The sequence below is a fragment of the Passer domesticus genome, chromosome 10 (assembly GCF_036417665.1).
Source record: "Passer domesticus isolate bPasDom1 chromosome 10, bPasDom1.hap1, whole genome shotgun sequence".
Classification (NCBI taxonomy): Eukaryota; Metazoa; Chordata; class Aves; order Passeriformes; family Passeridae; genus Passer; species Passer domesticus.
In genome coordinates, this window is record NC_087483.1 from 17,106,568 (window position 1) to 17,126,211 (window position 19,644).

Genomic DNA, 19,644 nt, shown 5'->3' on the forward strand with positions numbered 1-19,644 from the left:
AACCATCGTCCGCCACACAAAATGGCTGCTGCCTCCTCAGGGCACCTGTGCCCGCCATGGACGACAGCCGGGCCCCCTCTCCTCACAGGTGCTGCCCCAGCCACACTGAGGGACAGCCAGGCCCCCTCTCCTCATAGGTGTTGTCCCAGCCACACTGAGGGACAGCCGGGCCCCCCTCACAGGTGCTGTCCCAGCCACACTGAGGGACAGCCAGGCCCCCTCTCCTCATAGGTGTTGTCCCAGCCACACTGAGGGACAGCCAGGCTCCCTCCCCTCACAGGTGCTGCCCCAGGCACACTGAGGGACAGGCAGGCTCCCCTCACAGGTGCTGTCCCAGGCACACTGAGGGACAGGCAGGCTCCCCTCACAGGTGCTGTCCCAGCCACACTGAGGGACAGCCAGGCCCCCTCTCCTCATAGGTGTTGTCCCAGCCACACTGAGGGACAGCCAGGCTCCCCTCTCCTCACAGGTGCTGTCCCAGCCACACTGAGGGACAGCCAGGCTCCCCTCTCCTCACAGGTGCTGTCCCAGCCACACTGAGGGACAGCCAGGCTCCCTCCCCTCACAGGTGCTGCCCCAGCCACACTGAGGGACAGCCAGGCCCCCTCTCCTCATAGGTGTTGTCCCAGCCACACTGAGGGACAGCCAGGCTCCCCTCTCCTCACAGGTGCTGTCCCAGCCACACTGAGGGACAGCCAGGCTCCCCTCTCCTCACAGGTGCTGCCCCAGCCACCCTGAGGGACAGCCAGGCCCCCTCCCCTCACAGGTGCTGTCCCAGCCACACTGAGGGACAGGCAGGCTCCCCTCTCCTCACAGGTGCTGTCCCAGCCACACTGAGGGACAGCCAGGCTCCCCTCACAGGTGCTGTCCCAGCCACACTGAGGGACAGGCAGGCTCCCCTCACAGGTGCTGTCCCAGCTCCCTCAGCAGCTCCCACCCCTCATGGAGGCTCCCCTCCGAGGGGCAGCAGGGGGCTGTGTCCCGGGGTAGGCACTGAGGGCCCCTATCCCCAGCTCCCTCTCGGCTGATCCCACAGCCTCACAGCCGGCATCGCTCCACACAAGACCTGCCCCTGGGGCTGCCCCAGCTCATTTTTCACCCTAAGCACAGGTGTAGCCAAGCTCAGGTAACTCCAACTCTCTTTTACCCTCACTAGCAAGAGGATTTGTGTTGGTTTTTTAATGTGCTTCAGCATCACTCACACAGGCAGGTATGGCATTTCCCTCACAGCCAGTGTCCATGGCTGTTTGCTCACCTGCCCCAATTTCATGCTCCCTTACCCAGCTGACAGAGTTTTATGGTTTTTTAGACCTTGCCTGTTTCTTCAGTGACCTCTTTTCTGGGGCTGGAGGAAATCCCTGTACCTGCCCCCTTCCTTGCTACAACTTCAAAAACATTTAGAAAACAATACAGGGAGAAATATAAAGTTGGCAGAGGTTCAAGAGTACAGCTTAAGTAGCAACATTTTGGGACAATAAAATACTAGCAAATTAGCATAAGAGTCATCAGGTATCACACTGGCAAGTATCTGCTGGGAAAAAAAAAAAAAAAATCTAAAACATTTGTCATTTAGAGAAAACAGGTGGCATTGGTCACAGTGACCAGAGAACTCCCACAAAAGCCAAAACAACTTTAATAAGTACAGAAATCATATATTTCAGAAATTTTAAATGTCCATTAAGAACAGAAAAATAATAATTTACAGATTATAATTAATAATGCTCTTAAAGTTGACATTCTTGTTCAGATTCTTCCTGAAAAATGCCAAGAAGAGAAATATGCACAGAAAAGAGAACAAAAAAGGCAGAAAGGCAATGTCAGAAGTGAAGAGGAGGAAGGAACAAAAACAGAAATGGAAAAAGAGCAGTAGGAACAAATGGAAAAAGTGAAGGTAGATCTGGAAAAGGAACAACAGGAGCACGGAGGACATGTGGTTAGTGAGGATAATGTTCTCATTTGAGAAGGGAACGTTTGAATGAAATGACAACAGAACTACTGTTGTCTTTGCTTTTCTTTTGCAAGCCAGGAACGTGCATATTCACCTAAGGATGTTTCAGCATGAAAAAACATAGATAACAACAAAGCATTTTCCAACATTACAGAAGGGTAACGGATTGTGAAGAAACCAGCAAACGCTTCAGCACTCCCGGGCAAATTCCGAACCAGAGTATAACACAAACCTTTTAATGTCAAACACGTGCATAGATAAAGTTCCATCTTTTAGCAGAATATTAGATTTTTCTTAAGCTTAGTATTGCATGCATGTCTACTAAATTAACTTTTAAAAAATATTTTAATCCATTTGTCATTACTCTGAATTCTAACTTTTCAAAGTCTTTGTTGATAATGAAAAAAATCAGTATCAACAGTGAATCAAAGTCATTAAACAAATTTAGGTTTTCAACCTATTGTACCTAGCTTACACAGTGAGTTCATGAAGATGATATTCCACACTTTCCATATAACACTAAACACACTGAGTGTTTTGCCTGACAAAAACCTCAGGAAAATGTTATAAAGATCTCGCAGCAATGTAGGTTATTTCTTAATGATACAAGCATATTATATTTAAGGAAAAAAAAAAGGTATTAAGGGCATTTTTGTTCTTTACCTCTGCTGACATAGCTTTAGGAAAAAAACCCAAACCCAACAAATACTTGAGGCAAAGCTCTGGGAAACCGATCAGTATCAGAAACAAGCTATTGTGGAACATAATCATCACATTTCTAATCACCTTTTGAAATGTTCTGCTTACACAAAACAGCGCATTTGACACCATCTCCTCGCTCCGCGTCCGTCTGGTAATTTGCCATTGGAACGGCGTTTCCCGGGAACAACAGCGCCCTCCTCGGGTGGTCTCCAGGAGCTGCAGCCTACCTGGAAACGCCGGGACGCACTGCAGCGCATCCCGGGAAAACAGGCATCGCCGAGAGCCCCAGTAGCAGGAGCAGCATGTTTTAATCACATGTCTGAAAAGAAAGACTTAAATTTTTTTAAAATTTATTTATTTAATTAGTGCCATACCCTGCTTAACTTTATTTCAGGAAAATCAAATATGTATTCAAATCAAACTGCTGGATTGAGAACACCAAGATGACTGGAAAACACTTTGAACCACACTCACGAGGTGGAAGACCTTTAGTTTTATTTTCCTTAACTTCCCATTCTCAAAATAAGGAGAATATTCCTTTGCTTCATGAACCTCCTTGATTTTCTTTGATGCTCCCTACTCCCAGTGTGAATCCTTCTGCAAAAATAGCTCATTTTACTGTCACTCTGTTTACATTTAAATGTCAGCCAAGGCTTTCCATTGCCTCATTTGTTGCATAGCCCGAGTTCTTGTTCTGGGTTTATGTCCTTGTTACAAGAAGATGCATTTCAATTATTTTCTTCCAGCTCTTACTTACTGAACTTTGGTAACTGTTCCTATGTACTCCTCCATCCCTTTTCTCCAAATCTTTGTTCCATGTTAGCCACATACCCATATCCTGTATTCCTCATTCCTTCTCAAAAGCACATGTGAAAAATGCAACACGGGCTTTTTTCCCCTTACAAACAGTGTCAAGGAAAGTAGACAGTAATTTTTTAAATATTTCTGAACCAACCAGATACATGCTACACAACACTAATCAGCACCTTTATTCTCAGCTGTCTCCCCTTCACTTTGGCAATCTGCTGAGCTCCTCTGGCTGGGATCTGCTCTTCTGGCAAGAATGCTCAGCAAACCCAAGGTTGCTATAGCAATTAATAATCATTTATGTTTTAGTTTACAGAAACAGAAACGAGAGGAGTGGAGGTGCCATGAGGAGGAGGTGGCAGCAAAGAAGTCACAATTGGAGAAAACAGCACAAGAACATATTTGGCAGCAGCAGGATTACCACAGGAAGCTTCTGCAGTTCCAGAAGAAGCAACAGCTAGAGGAACAGGGAGTAGCAGATGGTCTCTAGAAAGACTAATGCTTACTTTAGCAGTAGATAGTTCATCAGAATGGATGATTTCTGGTAAAGACTTAGCCTGTGCATCTGCCTGAAACTCCTGTGACACTACATCCCAAACTTGCAGTACCTAAGCTGCTTCTCTGTTAAACAGATATGGTAACAATAGTCCTCTCCGCCACAGTCCCTGCAGCCTGAAAAAAATCCCACAGCCTATCTAGGCTGCAGTGTGCAAGATTCCTGGCAATTACAACATTCATACTACAACTGATTGTTTGTTTTCTCTCTGAAAGCCCAACTCCCAGCATCTACAGTTAAAAAAAAAGAGATTCAAACAAATAGTTGCAGAGAAAGGCTTGAACAAAAATCCAATTACAAATTAAGAAAAACTCATGTGAGACAGTATTAAATGCTTGTAATGACAGTACTGTAGCAGTATTTTTTTATCTGTAACTGATAAAGTTATTTCTAAATAGAAAGTATGTAAACAACCAATAATTGTTGGCGATGTTTCTAAGAGGGACAAAAATGCAGACAAAAAGAAGGGGCAATGTGGTTAGAGGAAGAGCGCCAGCAGCTGGTTGACATGGCAATAGAAGACCTGGAATTCAAAGAAAAAAACTAAGAAATTGCAACATATAAGGCTAAGGAGCAAATGAAGAAAGAGGAAGATGCTAGACTACCTCTAGAGGAAGCCAAAATACAAGCACAGCTTTTAAATTTAATCAGGGATGTAGCTATTAAGCAAAGAGTAAAGTTAATTTGTTTCCTCAGTTATATCAACGCATCTTTACACCTAGTGCCAGCCTATACAGAAATACCTCTGTAGCAGGAGTTCCATCAGTGTAGTTAACACTGGAGAGCACCACTGGTACCTCAGGAGTTAAACTGCCATCAATTCCAGCCCCAAGACACAATGCTCTTCTTTTTCTACTTGACCAGTTTTTCAGTATTTCTCCAAATTGCACCAGCAATTGACATCCACCTAATTATTTTAGCTTAAAACATATTAGAGAAAGAAACCCAACTGGATTTCCCTGAACACCTGAAGTTATGGTTACCTTTACACAATCCATCAGAGCAGTCTCCAGAGCTTCCACAACTTCCTGCAGCACCTCAGAACACAGGAACTGGGAGGCTGCATAGTACACATTAAAACACTGCAAATTGTGTAACAGGCTTTGTAGGTCAATTTATGAGCCACAGAGCACTGCCAGGGATAAGAGGCCAAGCAAGAACCACAGCTGAGCAGCAATTAGCACCTACCACGTGTTCTACGCTTATTGCTGTGACAGGAGGACAAGCTGGCCTACAAGAAGGTATCAGCACAGGCCAGCATGTTCTTCCACAGCCTATTCCAGACCTTGCTCTAAGACAACTCCCAGGGGAAGCCCAGGCTCCTGCCCAGTGCTACAGAAGGCACCACACACACCATGGCTGAATCAAAGAAAGTGCCAGTGCACCAGCAATGAGCTCACCAAGCATGTATGTGTCAAGTCAATGCACTGGCTTTCTAAGCCCAGAAGGAATTCTGTCTTGCATCCCCTTTATTAACACTGTTTGGAAGCAGAGAACAAATTTGGAACCACCTCAGCAGTCCAAGGAACATGACTAATGGAAGCTACCAGAACAGAACACACTCAACATGTCCTTCATCCACTAGTGTGTTCTCACGTTCACCTGTTTGAAAAGCTAGGCCTGAAATAGGTATAAAAGAGTAAGTAAATGCCTGGTGCTAGGAATGGGTCACTGCAGTGAGTTGTTTCAGCTGCACTCAAATTCAGGGATCCAGTCTGGCTCAAGAGAAACCTTTTGGCACAGATGCTACTCATTCACATATTTATTTTCCTAGACTGCAGCACTAGTCTGTGTTGACATCCCACCAACAGCAAGTAAAAGCATTCATGTTTGGTCAGCCAGTAGAAATTAATCCAGACAGACCTCCTGAGGTGCCAAATAGATTCTTCGGTCCATTTTGTGTAAAGAGATAAAACAACAAAATCACCAGGTTTCGAAAAGTTATGAAGACCTCAGTGCTTCAGACTTCAAGAGGAACCCTCCAAAACAGTAAGTTGCAATAAACATGCTACTGTAAGAAGCAGCTAGATTTCAGATTCAGCAATAAAAAGACTACAGAGAAACTGTAGCAAGGTAAGTTCTTATCTTCCTTATTAACCAGGTTATCTTTCCCCCCCCCCCTCTGATATTTGATATTTTCTAGCAAAGTGTAACACTTGTAGCTTTTATTCATATTGCAGTTCCTGTAGTTTCCTGTGGAGAAGAGTGTTTAGCTTCTGCAGTCTCTAAACTGGAGCTGAACTTCATTAGATATGCATTAGGTACTGGTTCTAAAAGCAAACCAAAACCAGTTTTAACATCCAGCACAATTCCTACTGATCTCTGTAGAGTGCTTCAGAGGTTGATTTTCTCATTTAAGAAAATTTACCTGAACAGCAGTAATTCAAATGTGCACAAAGATGCACAACACAGGTCAACACAAATATCTTAATACTGTATTCTTAAATATTTTCAATTTATATTAGGAAAAGATAAAAACTACAGTCAAAAACTGTAGCATTTCTAAGACAATACATGGCTAGTCAAAATTCATGGCAGAATTTATGTTTAAGCATAATCTAAAATTAACTGAAGCCTAAATTCTGCCAACATTTATGCATTTAACTTAAAAACATCCAAATTTTATCAAACTGGTGATCATGCAGACATGTTTATGCTTAAGAGAATACACAAATCCTCTAGGCACAGCAGCTTTGAGAAAAGCTGTTAAGACTGATGGTTTTGTAAAGTGCCTTTCAATAAAGCTTTTATACATCACCATAGTGAACACTAAATATATTGTCACAATTCAAAATAAAGTATTAGCTTCCACCTTCTGTTCCATTAACTGACTCAGTGAAGATGGGTTTCTTCTCCCAACACCTTTTAAAACAGTTAAAACCAACCTTTCCTAATATACAGGTAAGCAAAGACAGAAAAATTACAAGAGGGAAGATTTTCTGTTTATCTTGAACATATGAAATCCAACCTTATTTCCAGTTAGAGCCTTTGAAACTGTGCTTTAAAACTTCCACTCTAGACCATGTTTTTAAAAAGAAATTCTTGGAAAAGTACTAGCTCTTTCAAAAAGAAAGAAAAGGGGAAAAAAAAGGAAAAAAAGTCAAGCCTAGCTTCTTGACTTCAAAACTCAGATTGGTTTTACTTGAAAATTCAGGTTTTATTTCAGCCTGTAATTCCTAAGAATTAACTTATTTAAAAAGGGTACTAGTGGATCTGTAGCACATGTATCTTCTCAATTTGCACAGAGCTCTCAATATTAATCTCTGAGGGAGGGGACAGTTTTCCCCTCATTACTGTTCTATCAGCAAAAACATGACTTTGGACCAGCAGCTCTGTTGAGGCTCTTTGAGGCTTCACAACCAGCCTGAGAAAGAGGTCAAATCAGTCTGTCACTGGTTCCACATCTACTCTATAAAGAAATGTATTTTAGGACAAGGTTACAGAACAAAAAGCAATCTTCGCCTTGAGCTTCATCCTACTGAAGCTGCATTTTGCAGAAAACCCTCCTCCACAGTCTCAAGAGAACCAAGTGCTTCAGCTAGAAAGCTGATATAAATGAGCATATAAAAACAGATTTGGAAGAGGCAAGTGAACAGCTAGAAGCAAAGATAGTCAGGGCAGCCACTAGAGTACTAGCATCAAACCCCAGGGATGTGGATTCAGTTCCCAGCTCTGCTTTCAGCTTCCACAGTGACCCCAGTAGCTGCACCTCAGTTCCTAGGTTTGCAGAACAGAGATAATAGGAACTTGCCTACAAAAAAGAGCATTATACCAATTTTAATTTAAAAGATGATCTGGTAATAGTCACAAGGCTGTTTTATTTCTGGTAATCTAAAGCAAATGTATTTAGTATTTTAAAAAAGCAATAGGAGGTAAATGCAGAGAAGCCGTGTCGTTCTGCATCATCGCAGAAATCCCTCTTTCCTTAAGAGCTGAGCTACATAAAATACTTTAAGAAAACCCCATATTCTGACATTTTGTAAATAAAAATTTTAATCTTTAAAAAATTGCTTAGTGCAACTATGCATACAAAATTATTACTAAATCAGGAACAGGACAACCACAAGCATGAAAGAAAATGCACTCTAGCTTTACAGCAAATGTAATTTGAAAAAAGTAGTTAAACCTGCTCTTTTTTCCAAGTATGCCAGCATGTGTCTTTAATTGAAGCTGGCATTTATATGGAACTTGATGTACAAAACAAGTCCTACTCACCTGCAAAAGAGGTGAAGCAGGGAGAGCCGTGAAATCTTCTCTTCACATTACTCTGCCCATTATCTCCCACCTCAGCTTTCATATCGAGTAACAAGCTCTCAAACTGACCATTTAGAACCTGCAGGTAGCTGGAACATGTAGACCCTGATAATGATGCCCAATGAACTGTCATGACACCTCCATGTCATCCATCATAGATTATTTAATGGTACCATATCATATGAAATGTAGACATTAAAAGCCATCTTTATTTACTTCCAAGTTGCATTTTCAGTTTAAATTCTGTGCATGAAGTGAAGGTTTATGTAACTGTATGTGATTAGTCTCTTTCAAGAAAAGAAACAGCTAGTAGTCTCTAAGAGTCACCTGCAAAACAAGCAGATCAAGTATTTTACTAGGGCAAGCAGGAAAAGAAAAAAATTTTATGAGGTATATTTACAGAGCACAATTTTTTTTTCTGGCTTCAACTTATAGTCACTGGAAAAGCATACCCTAATTATAACTTCTAATGGTTTTGCTCATTTCCAATCATTTGAAAAGAAAATGCAAGTTGTTTATAAAATTGGTTTTCTTGTTTATTTTAAATGAAGCTGGTACAGACAATGTCCATTCAAAACCCACGTCCCAGGCCAAAAGGTACAAACAAGCGTGTCAAAGTAACACCAGTTGGCTGCTGTGAACATTCTTGCATGGATACCTGCGCGTACTAATTGCTATATGAGGTTAAAATGCTTCTGGGCTCTTCTGGTAATATTTAAAAATCATTAGGGTTTCCAATTTCACGTCTTCAGCAAAGCCATCTCTGGAGCAAGGAACAGATGACAACAGTTCTAGCTTTTCCATTTCCAACTCGGCGATCTTCTTCATTGGGCCATCAGCATAATTTAAGCAAAATAGCTCTGAGTTATATGGATACACAACTTCTCCACAGTTTAGTTCTCTGAAAAACTTCATCTCGCACTGAAAGTTATAGTCCAGGAGTGAGACAGTCACACATCAAAACTTCAGGGCAGATATGGAAGTCATTAAGAACACTCGCCCACCTGGCAGATCTTACAGCATTCGTGCCTGAAATGCACGAACCCAGTGAACATACAAATGCATGTGAGTACATGTATTCCTAAAGGGGAGGGCAGAAGGGAAGAGGGGAGCAAGGTTGCAGCTGGATCACAGAAGTTCAGCACAATGAAAACAGAAACAATAGTGTATAATGAGCACGAGAATTCAAAATACCAGACGCTTGAAAGTAAACTCCCAGAGATGGGGTGCCAGTTTCAGTGTTGAACACCACATTACAAAAGAACTATTATTTAAAAATAAAAAAGGATTAAGGGGGAAGAAAAATCAGAAGGATCTAAACTGTTGAGTGACCCCCCGTCTGTTCCTGATAAACTTCAATCACATCTTCCTCCTCCATCCCCAGCTGTGAGAACAGAGAAAAAACAGCAAATAATTGTTATTAATAATTGTATATATCTGGTGTGATGAAATCAAAGCAGGTCCTAGACAAATTATACAATGCTTTGCTCCTCTGTCCCGTCATAATTCATCAAAGGGGTGAAGGAAGTTTCAGTCTCCATCTCACTAGACAACATTCACAATTTTTCTTCTGTCTTAGGTATTTGAGTCAAAGCAAAAGCCTTACAGCAAAGACCCACTTGTGGCACAGTCCACATCAGCCTGGAAGTTGCTGGCTTTACCCTTCTCTGAACCCCTTGTTTAGAGGGAACAAGGACATCACCAACATCACAGTGAATGCATCAGCTGGAGAGCCACATGAATTACATCTGCTATAGTGCACTACTAGCTCACAGTGCAGCTTAACACCTACACCTTGCAACTCAAAGCCTGTTTACAACTGTTCTCTCAGAGAGCAACTTGTTCAATTTCACAGTCAACAAGTTTGTTTGATATTTCCAGAAGGTCATTATTATGAGTTTCTTCCTGCTTTTTCGTAACAATTGGTGGAAGTCACTGGACAGAAGTAACTGTTTTCTGTTTATTTACACTTTGATCTACTAAATGTGAACTAAATACATATTTATTCCAAAGTCACACTGAAGTTCAAGCTCAACAATGGGAAGATTCCCTTCATGTTTTTCCCCCGCTAGCAAGCAGTGACTACACCCTCCTTTCTGAGGCATTACACATGGAGGTCTCCTTCCAAACTGCCTATCTGCCTTACTAAAAGATCCTAGTTAAAGAAATATAGTCCAACTATATTTCCAGGAAGAAACTCACCTCCTTGGGGGTATGATTATCAGTAATTCTCTGACCCTCGAAGAGAAACCTGAGTGAATTCATTGGAACACCCTAAAAAAAGAAACACACATATAAGAATAAAACCCAACTTACTGAATCTCATATGGGTTTACAGGAAAAAATATTTTAAATAAAAACAACACATGAAAGTCATAAAAGAGTATTAGTTCCTGTTACACAGGGAGCTCAGATACTCTGTTGCATTCACGTAGACTACCAAGAAGTGACTAAAAAAGTGTGATAGTGCCAAAACACATGTTTGTTCCAGAGTCTCACTGGACTTGTAGCTGAACAACTTGGAAGTTTCCTTAGCTTTTTTAACTTGTCTTTATGAATTAAGTACTGACTATGCCCTCTCTCCCAAGATATAGTTACACAAGTATTTTTCTGAACAGCGCATCAGCCTTATTTAAGGATCCTAAGACAACAGGAGAAACATGATGTTTACTCCATGAACTCCTACCCTTGCTTTCCCAATCTTCTATGGCTACAGGAAGGAATCACAACCTTTACCATTATCAGTTCTGAAAATGCTCAGCACTAGGAACAAGAAAGAGCAGAGCTGAGGGGAAGAAAAATGAACAGCATTCAAACAAAGTGAAACAAACATCCCAAAGGTAAACAGAGTTAAGCTAAAGTATGTCTGTTGCACAATGTGCCCATGTTCTGGCAGAATGTCATACTTCACATCAATAGATAAGGCAAACACCTCATCTTTCCTTCTCTTGCAAGTTATGAGCAAAACAAACTCATGTGGAATATGACACAATTTTAACACTTAGCTCTCAAATACTGCTTGCAAATAACGAGGCAGAAAATTTTCTCAGGTAAGGACAGATCTTCACACTGTTTCAACAATCCCTCTGGCCAATGTGGAAGAAATGTCCATAGTCCCTTACCAGAGAAAGGCTACTTGACACCAAAAACTGCATTGACTGCTGCAAAGGAAATCACAGACCCTCCAGAATTCAGCTCAGGAGATAACAGGTGTGTTCATTCAAACAATTATTTCTTTCTTTAAGAAAGAATTCTACACATGCATGTTCATTAGTCAGTAAGAATGCTGTATGATTTCCAAGATGATTTTTTAAAATGAATCATAATTTTAGCCATTTGGATTTGGCTACAAATGTATCTGGTGTTTGATCTTTTCTTTCCTCCTACTCCAGAAAGGCAGCAAAAAATAACACATTTCATACAAGAACACTTCAATGACAAGATCACCTTGTCTCAAAGTATTAGGAAAAAGCCCCCAAAGTATTATTACTTATGATTATATCTCCTGAAGTGAACTCAAACACACTTATCCAAGAAAAGGCCACACAAGGCATCTATCCCCAAAGCTGAGGGCAAACTAGGCCAGGGCTTCTGGAAATAGCAGCTGTGAATCCACAATATCTATCACAGAATCTGGAAGTGAAGATATGTTTTTGTTCTGTAACAATTGTTACTATTTACCTACATACACAACAATTATTATTGCAGATTTCTTTAACTTAGGGTATAACTTCACAATTGTCTTACATAGGAGTACTTTTACTTGTCAAAAGAAATGAGGAGATCCATTATGTTTGTACCATCAGATACCTCAAAAGTCTTTATTTGAAAGCACAGTGAGAAAAGTGGTTTGGGTTTTATTTTCTTTTTAAAGAATGTCATTGTTTCACAAACCTGTCTTTGACAGTACGATTCTTTGAGTTTCTTGAGGTGTGTTGTCATTTTCACCTTGAAGTGAATTTCACTGCTGTCCTACGGACAGAAAAGAAAAAAAATTACTCTCCCTGTAGTAACTGCTAACTTTATTTCTAAACATTTCATTAAGAAAAAAACTGACACAAAACTTACATGAAACATGGAATGGGATTTAACTATCACCATGCACACTTTGGTGCATCATGACATGAACCTCCAGGACAATTTATCAGTCACTCAATTTGCTACGTACTTCCACAGGAAGTTCTTTTAAAAAAAAAAACAGATGGCATTTTATGGCCTTAGGCTCAACATGGAGTTCTGGATTTCAAATTACTAAAACCTATACATGGTTCAGTCTGTGCTACCATCTTTACCCAGATGATATACTTATGAAATACAAACATACATATGCAGGGGATTTCTGTTCTAAGATTCTAAAGAGACAAGTTAAAGCTTGCACTTCAAAATATATACGAAACCTCGTTCAATTAAGAGTAATTATCTAGAAGTTAGGATACAGGCAGTCTTGGCAACACAAGACTAACCTAAGGAGAAATCTCAGGTCTTATTATTCTGTAGTCTTTCCCACTAGCCAGAAGATGCAAGTAGCTGCAACTGTCAGAATGGCTACAGATAAAACAGATGGCAAGAGGTTCTGTGCAAAAGGCATGTGGGCCACTTCCAGCTTCTCAATGTGTTCTCGTAACTGCTGATTAGGCCAGCAAGAGGTAAGGCAGTTTCTGTTAGTCCTACTTGAAAGTCATCTTTCTCCACCCAACTGCAGCAAACAATACAATTCCAACAAACAATCCTAGCTGTCATCTGAGCTAGAGGTTCTTTGCACAGAAGATTCCAACCTTCTCAACATTCACATTCCAATGCAGCCAGAATACAGACCTAATCCACCATTCATCTGGTTGCTACATCTACCAACAAGACAGCCAACAACCCTCTTCCTATCCCTGAAAAAATAAAGCTGACCTCATGCCTAGGGTACTACACAAACTTTGAAGACCTGAATTTATCAAGTTTACCACTTATTTCATTCATACCCTTGGATTAATTAATCCCTCAATGCATCAAAAAAAAGCATACCAAAGTATTTTAATACACATTTCTGGCAACTGGAAGTAGTTTATGGCAGGGGAGGATCACACTGAAGAACTGAAAGTATCAACTTGCACTTGATCATTTCTACTGTACAAGAAGTCACACCTCCATCAAATGTCAACAAGCAATTATGTAAACAACTCACCTGCCCAATGACTTTGAGTTTAATGTACTCCCCTTCTTTCTTATCTCCTAAGTCCTCAGCTGAAGGCTTTGCTTCCTGCAAGAAAAACATTAAAAACCCGATCAGTTCGACACTTCATTATTTCCACTGGACAATATAGCAGCTATCATTTTCTTTACTGTGTGAAATCAGACTACTCAAGGTGTCTTCTTTCTTTCTTTGTGTGTGTGTGTGCACAAAAATAACAGCAACATAGTAATATGAAAGGTTGTCTGTCTACCTGTGAGAAGCTTAATTAATGAGAGAAAAGAAACACCACAAAGAACATAAGAAATGAGAGAAGAACCATTTGGAAATAGATGACACAAAAATCAGAGGCTTGATTTTATACCTCTAACTCCTAGACAATAAACAAACTGCAAAAACCCACAAGAAGTGTACTCAGAGGCTCAGATATTTGACAGAAAAAAGGAACATTGTGAGGAGAGTAAACAGAAAGTACTTGTGACACCCTATCGACTTACAGAGAGTGAACCATGCAAACATTTTCAACCCACTGCATCAAAGGTAGCCCATATTTTCAAAAGGCTGGTCAGCTAGCTTCTTTTCTATGACAACAAAAGAGCTTCCTTCTAACACATTTGTTTTAAGACCACAATACTTCAAAGTTTAAAAAGGTGCAGTTCCAAGCACTACAGTGTTTTGATATCTTTCCAGGGTAAGAATTAACTGTACAGACAAGTTTGATTCAACAGCTTGAACACTAAAGCTCATCAAAAGGGTTTAAGTGTTATACACTCTAAGACATTAATTAAGGACATCAGAGTTTTCATGTTACCAGTTGATAGATGAAACAAGTGAGAAATCAGGTACTATTAACCCCATTCCTTGCCTGTCACTACATATCCTGCATCAGGCCTTTAGCTATGTTCCACTGCAGGACAAAGGGATTTTACACAGACATCAGGTCTAGGTGCTCAACAAAGAATTGCTCCCCAAGTAGTCATAACCACAGGTACCCTGCTGATCATGTTTGAAATCATCCTTTTATATTTTACTTCTTAACATTGTAAATAAAATAAACAAAGTATGTACAGGTGCCTATCACAGGCTCCCATCCCAAAAGGGACTTTTTGCTAAATGTACAGAAATATCCTTTGTATGGTTGGACTTGAAATCCTTCTCTATTAAGTCCAGTCCATCCCAATAGGTCTCTATCTCCAGATTAGAACCTTTTTAATTTTTCCCCCCTGCTCCCTAAAGAAGTTAAAACACACACAACTTCTGTGATCATTAAAAGGAAAGGGCACAGGGTAAGTCAGCAAACTCCCTTCCCATCTGTACCAGTCTCAATCTGGAGTAAAGAAAGAGAGGAAGTGTTTTTTCTATCACTTTGACTCGCTGCCTCAACCTAGATCAATTCAGTTGCTACAACGGAAAGAAGTATGAGCCAGAGACTCCACCTGGTTTGAATACCTTTTATTTTTTTAATACCTATCCAGGCACAACCTAAACTGCAGGGACTGATTCATCACCCTTCAAACTCAAATCCAAAAACTCAACCCATGCCTTCAAGAAGCCTGACAAATACAGGCCTTCAAGCAAGCCACTTCAGAAGCATGAAAGGAGTTCTTCACAGATAACACAGTCAGATCACCTGTGTTCCCCACCAAAGCTTTCCCTAACACATTTGGACTCTAAGCTTCTGGGACTAGTTGCAGGAATAGAAACACACTGGTATTCAATCCTGACCAGAAGGAAAAACAAGAAGATGCAACTTGTTCTGGTAACTTGCACAGCTGTTCTAATGTCTTTACGCAGCATTACTAACTTCTAGGAATTAGAGCAAGATTCACATCCCTACTGATCTGGTCTGTAGCATCAAAACCTGCTCCTGTTTCACTATTACTGAAAGAATTTCTAAGAACACTCTGTCCCTTTACATGACATTTCAGGGCAGTCACTGTCTGAATTTACTTTACAAATTGCCTAAACTTACTTTACTTTACAAATTAAGCACATTGTGCCAGCAGTAGAGGTATTTGTAGTAGTTATATAGTTCTGTACATTTAACAGATCTACCTACTCAGGCTTCCAAACCAAATCATCCTGTACAAGGTACTACTAATGATCATTGCTACTATGACAGTGCCTCTGGCCAATATGAGTGATAAAACTATGATTCATATTTGATTCCTACCCTCAAGGAAAGAGGGCTCTAGTATTAAAAGCAAATAGGGAAAGCACCAAAGAGTAGAATAAGCAGAGGGAATTGAAGTCTTCAAACTATAAAGATGCTTGTTTAAAGCCCCACGACCTCTCACACACAAAATAAGAGGAAAGAAAGTTGTAGCTTCAGGAAAAGAGAAATAATATCAAATCAAATAATAGAAGTGCCAATAATCAAAGCTTAAAATAGGAGTAAAATACTTTACATCAGGATACAAGACCCAGCAAGTCTGAAAATGCTCTCTGCAGTTTGTCAGTGAACTATACTGCCACTCAATGCCAAATGGTTAAGGCAACACAAAAACACTTAGGAATGAAGAAAGGAAGGAGATTGCAAAGTTGTTAAAACTACTAGCATTCATTAACAAAATCCTGGATCAGCAATTAGCAAGCAAGCCTCCAGACTTCTTGCCCTGTTTAAAGAATGGGTGCTTTAGGCTACCTCATGGAACAGGACATAAAAAAGACCAATACAAAGAGAACAGAAATACCACAACACTCCCATTTCTAACTTGTCACTAGACGCCTAAGGTTTTAAAGGTTTCGTTGCAGTTTTCCTAAAGAGCACAAAATAAAGCTCCTAGCACTGTCTCACACTTATATAAGGACCCTAAAAAGCACACAAAGTTTCTTGGATGAAACACACTGGTATTGCTATTGCAACTAACAAAAACAAAACACACACAAAACAAACATCATGAGGCAACATATTGCAAGTTTCCTCCTCCAATTTTCAGAAGGGCTCAAACTTCAATGTCTAACCTTAAAAAAACAAACTCTATACCCAGCATTTTAAAGAAAAATCATCAAAACCAAAATGACTAGAGGACTAGATGTACAACATACTTCCTAACAAAGCAAATAAACTCTTACAATTTTTACAGGAGTGGAAAACATACAAGCTATAGCATTCTTTATTAGCAGTACATGAACAGATAACATTTCTATTCAAATAATGCAAAAACAACCAAAAACACTTGGAGGGGAAAACAATTTGTGTTTTGTTTCATTTTTGCTTAGATCCCACTAAGCAACCATGTGCTTTTTTTTTTAAGTCTGACCTTCTTTCAAGCATTTTTTTGCTTATCATAACAGTCAATTTCCCACTGAAAATAAAGTAACTCTTCTTTTACTGGTGATAAATTATCCCCCTCTTAATTCCAGAGCCAAAAAGAACGATACTCTAAGCAACTCATAATTTTCGGTAATCCAGTTATTCTTGTAGGATTGATAAACAGAGGAATGAGATTTACAGTGCTGCATAACCTTACATTATCCTTCTATTTAAGCATCTGTTTAGCTCTTGTTGCACAGTCCCCCAGAAATTAATGACACAACATCTAACAGTGTTTTGCTTATCTATTAAAAATAAACAGCAGGCTCCTTGTTCACAGACCTTTAAAATACATAACCACAACAGGTTATCACATACATGGAATTTTACATACCTCAAACAGTCCCAAAGACAAAATACACATGTGTTTTAGCAGAACTTGCCTGGGGAAGGATTTACCTAACTAATGAAAGCTGCTATTTGTTAAAACATGCCTTGCTTCACAGATGCAGACAACTACAGAGCAGGTCACGTGAACATCTGTCCATAAAATCTAGTTCAGAAATTGTTGGTGCGTTTGTTTGGCTTTTTTTAAAACGCAGTCACTTTCACGTATTTTGCTACGGGGGCAACGTGTCCTCCTAGGAGGCAGCAATCGCTGTGCTCGCAGCTGCCCCTCTCTCTCCCCGGCGCAGGCACAGAGAGGCAGCAGCACCATTGTCAGCTGCATTGTGCCGGCAAGCCGGGGGCGGGGAGGAAGACCACCAGCGCACACAGCGCTGGCTTCTTTTCACCGCTCGCACTGCACCGAGGCTACTCCCAAAGCAGACACGGTATGCACTGAGCTGAGCCTTGTCTCTGGGGACTTTTCATTTCCTGGCTGGCACCAGTGCTATTCTTGACTTTCACAGCACTACAAGAAGCGTTTGTAGGTACTGACATTATCACTTAGGGAAAAACCAAAGATAGAAAACAGTGCCCTATGACGATAATATGAAAAAATAAAGCAAAACAGAATACAAATTAAAACCGGAACGCTGTTTTAACTTTCCAGCAGCAGGTCACCTAGCCTAAAGCAATAGTTGTAAGCAAAGCACTGTACACACGCCAGGCCGAGCAACCCAGCAACTTGCGGTACAAGCAACTATTTAAGTCCCCAGCTCAGAAGACAGAAATGAAGGAAACGAGAATATTACTTGGAACGAAGGCAGGATAGAGCCTTGATAAAGGACGGGGTGTTTAATACAGGCAAGCAACGCTCAGCTGAGAAAGGAGGGGGAGAAAACCAGGCTTTCGCATTCCTAGGGCGAACAGAGGACCTGGCAAGCCTAGCCTAACCCGCACAAAGCCCGCTCCGGGAGAACACCATCCTACCACACACCCGGGAAATGGAAAAGGAAAGGAAACAACAGTTGTGCAACGCAGCTCAGCCGTCGCTACATTCCCGGGTTTCCAGGGCCGGGGCTGCCCCGGCGGCGATCCCGCTCCGTCCGGACGCCGCCCCGACCCCCGAGTATCCCTGCCTGGAGCGCGACCGCGCTCCTCGCGAAACACCCCGAGGGAGGAGGAAAAAAGGATTAAAACGCACGGGGAGAGGGGCCCGAATCAGGCCGAGGTCGGCGATCGGAATCTATACACACAAACACACTCCCCTGGGGGAATGTTCCCCCCGGCGCCCTCCGGGCGACCGCGACTCCGCTCGCCCCGGGCCGGGGCTGCCCCGCGGCGGCGGAGAGTGCGGGCGGGGCGGGCAGGCAGCTCCTCCCGCACCCCCGGGGCCGCCGCGCCCACCGTGCCGTCCCCCCGCGGCCGGGACAGCTGCCCGTACCTGGTCAGACATGGCTCGGCCCCGTGTCGTGCGGCAGGCTCGGCTGGGCCGCTGCAGGCGCTCCGCTCCTTTCTCTGCCCGCAGCGCAAACACAGGGCCGCGGCACGGGCGGGATTTCCGGTGCGCCTGAGCTCACTTCCCTCCCGGGCTCCGCCTGCCGCCCCTCCCGGCCCTCGCGCGGGGCTGCTGCGGCACCGGCCCCGCGGCGGAGAGCGGCGAGCGCCGTTGGAAGAAGCGATGAGCGTTAAGGGCACCGTGGCGACCGGAGCAGCTGCGGGGAGTGCAGCGGATGGCACAGTGGTGATGAAGGGCCTGGAGCATCTCTGCTCATGAGGAGGGGCTGCGGGAGCTGGGCCTGTTCAGCCTGCAGGAGATCGTGCGGGGATCTCACGATGCACAGAAATACCTCAAAGGCGGCTGCCAAGAGGATGGTGCCAGGCACTTCTCAGTGGTGCTCAGTGACAGGACGAAGAGTAATGGCCATAAACTAAAAGACAATAAGCTCCACCTCAGCTTGAGAAAGAGCTTGCACTGAGGGTGGCAGAGCACTGGAACAGGCTGCCCGGGGAAGTCATGGAGTCTCCGTCTCTGGAGACATTCAAACCCCACCTGGCCATGTGTCACCTGCTGCAGGTGACCCTGCCGTGGCAGGGGCTGGACTCGACGCTCTCCAGAGATCCCTTCCAGCCCTGACAGTTCTGTAAAGTCACATGATCCTTTCCACAACAGCAGAGCTTGGAGCAAAAGTCACTTTCATTCCGCCTACCTCTAATATCTTGCTGAGGTTGTTGCTAAGATAATGTGCCATAACAAAACTCACTTTTCTGTTTAGATATGGTGCATTTTTTTAAGTCATTGCAACCATGCAAGCAATGGGATCTGCATGTATTAAGCAAATCTGCACCAGGCAGTTGCATCTGAACAAATTTACAACGATACATCACTAGAACAGAACAGGTGCCCTGCTTTACAGCATGGCCATTCAGAGGTCTGCACAAGAAGTAACATCTACCTAAAAGATTACATTTAGGCTGCAAGCTGTTTGGACTATAGCATGGAGTCCTAACATCCCCTCTACATCTGCTCATCGCTGCTAGCACAAGCATATGCTTAG

General features: G+C 42.2%; 2 protein-coding genes and 1 long non-coding RNA gene across 3 annotated transcripts in view; 1 reads left to right on the top strand and 2 right to left on the bottom strand.

The window, feature by feature from the left end:
- The window catches only part of ALS2 (alsin Rho guanine nucleotide exchange factor ALS2), a 221,407-nt gene extending 218,557 nt beyond the window's left edge, over window positions 1-2,850 (bottom strand). Inside the window, exon 1 of the mRNA XM_064434042.1 lies at window positions 2,735-2,850. The gene's annotated coding sequence lies outside the window, so the exon portion shown is untranslated. The remainder of the gene's footprint in view (window positions 1-2,734) is intronic.
- LOC135308741 (uncharacterized) lies at window positions 1,222-12,785 on the top strand. The gene is made up of 3 exons (XR_010369097.1): window positions 1,222-3,127; window positions 3,767-6,086; window positions 9,847-12,785. It is a non-coding gene; the product is annotated as an uncharacterized LOC135308741 (long non-coding RNA).
- Window positions 8,779-18,682, bottom strand: SUMO1 (small ubiquitin like modifier 1). Its single transcript, XM_064434084.1, has 5 exons — window positions 18,531-18,682; window positions 13,441-13,515; window positions 12,162-12,239; window positions 10,470-10,541; window positions 8,779-9,651 (listed from the first exon to the last, which is right to left on the bottom strand). Exons 1-5 carry the CDS (start codon window positions 18,540-18,542, stop codon window positions 9,583-9,585), a joined length of 306 nt encoding a protein of 101 aa, XP_064290154.1. The 5' UTR covers window positions 18,543-18,682; the 3' UTR covers window positions 8,779-9,582.
- Between the last annotated feature and the right edge of the window lie 962 nt (window positions 18,683-19,644).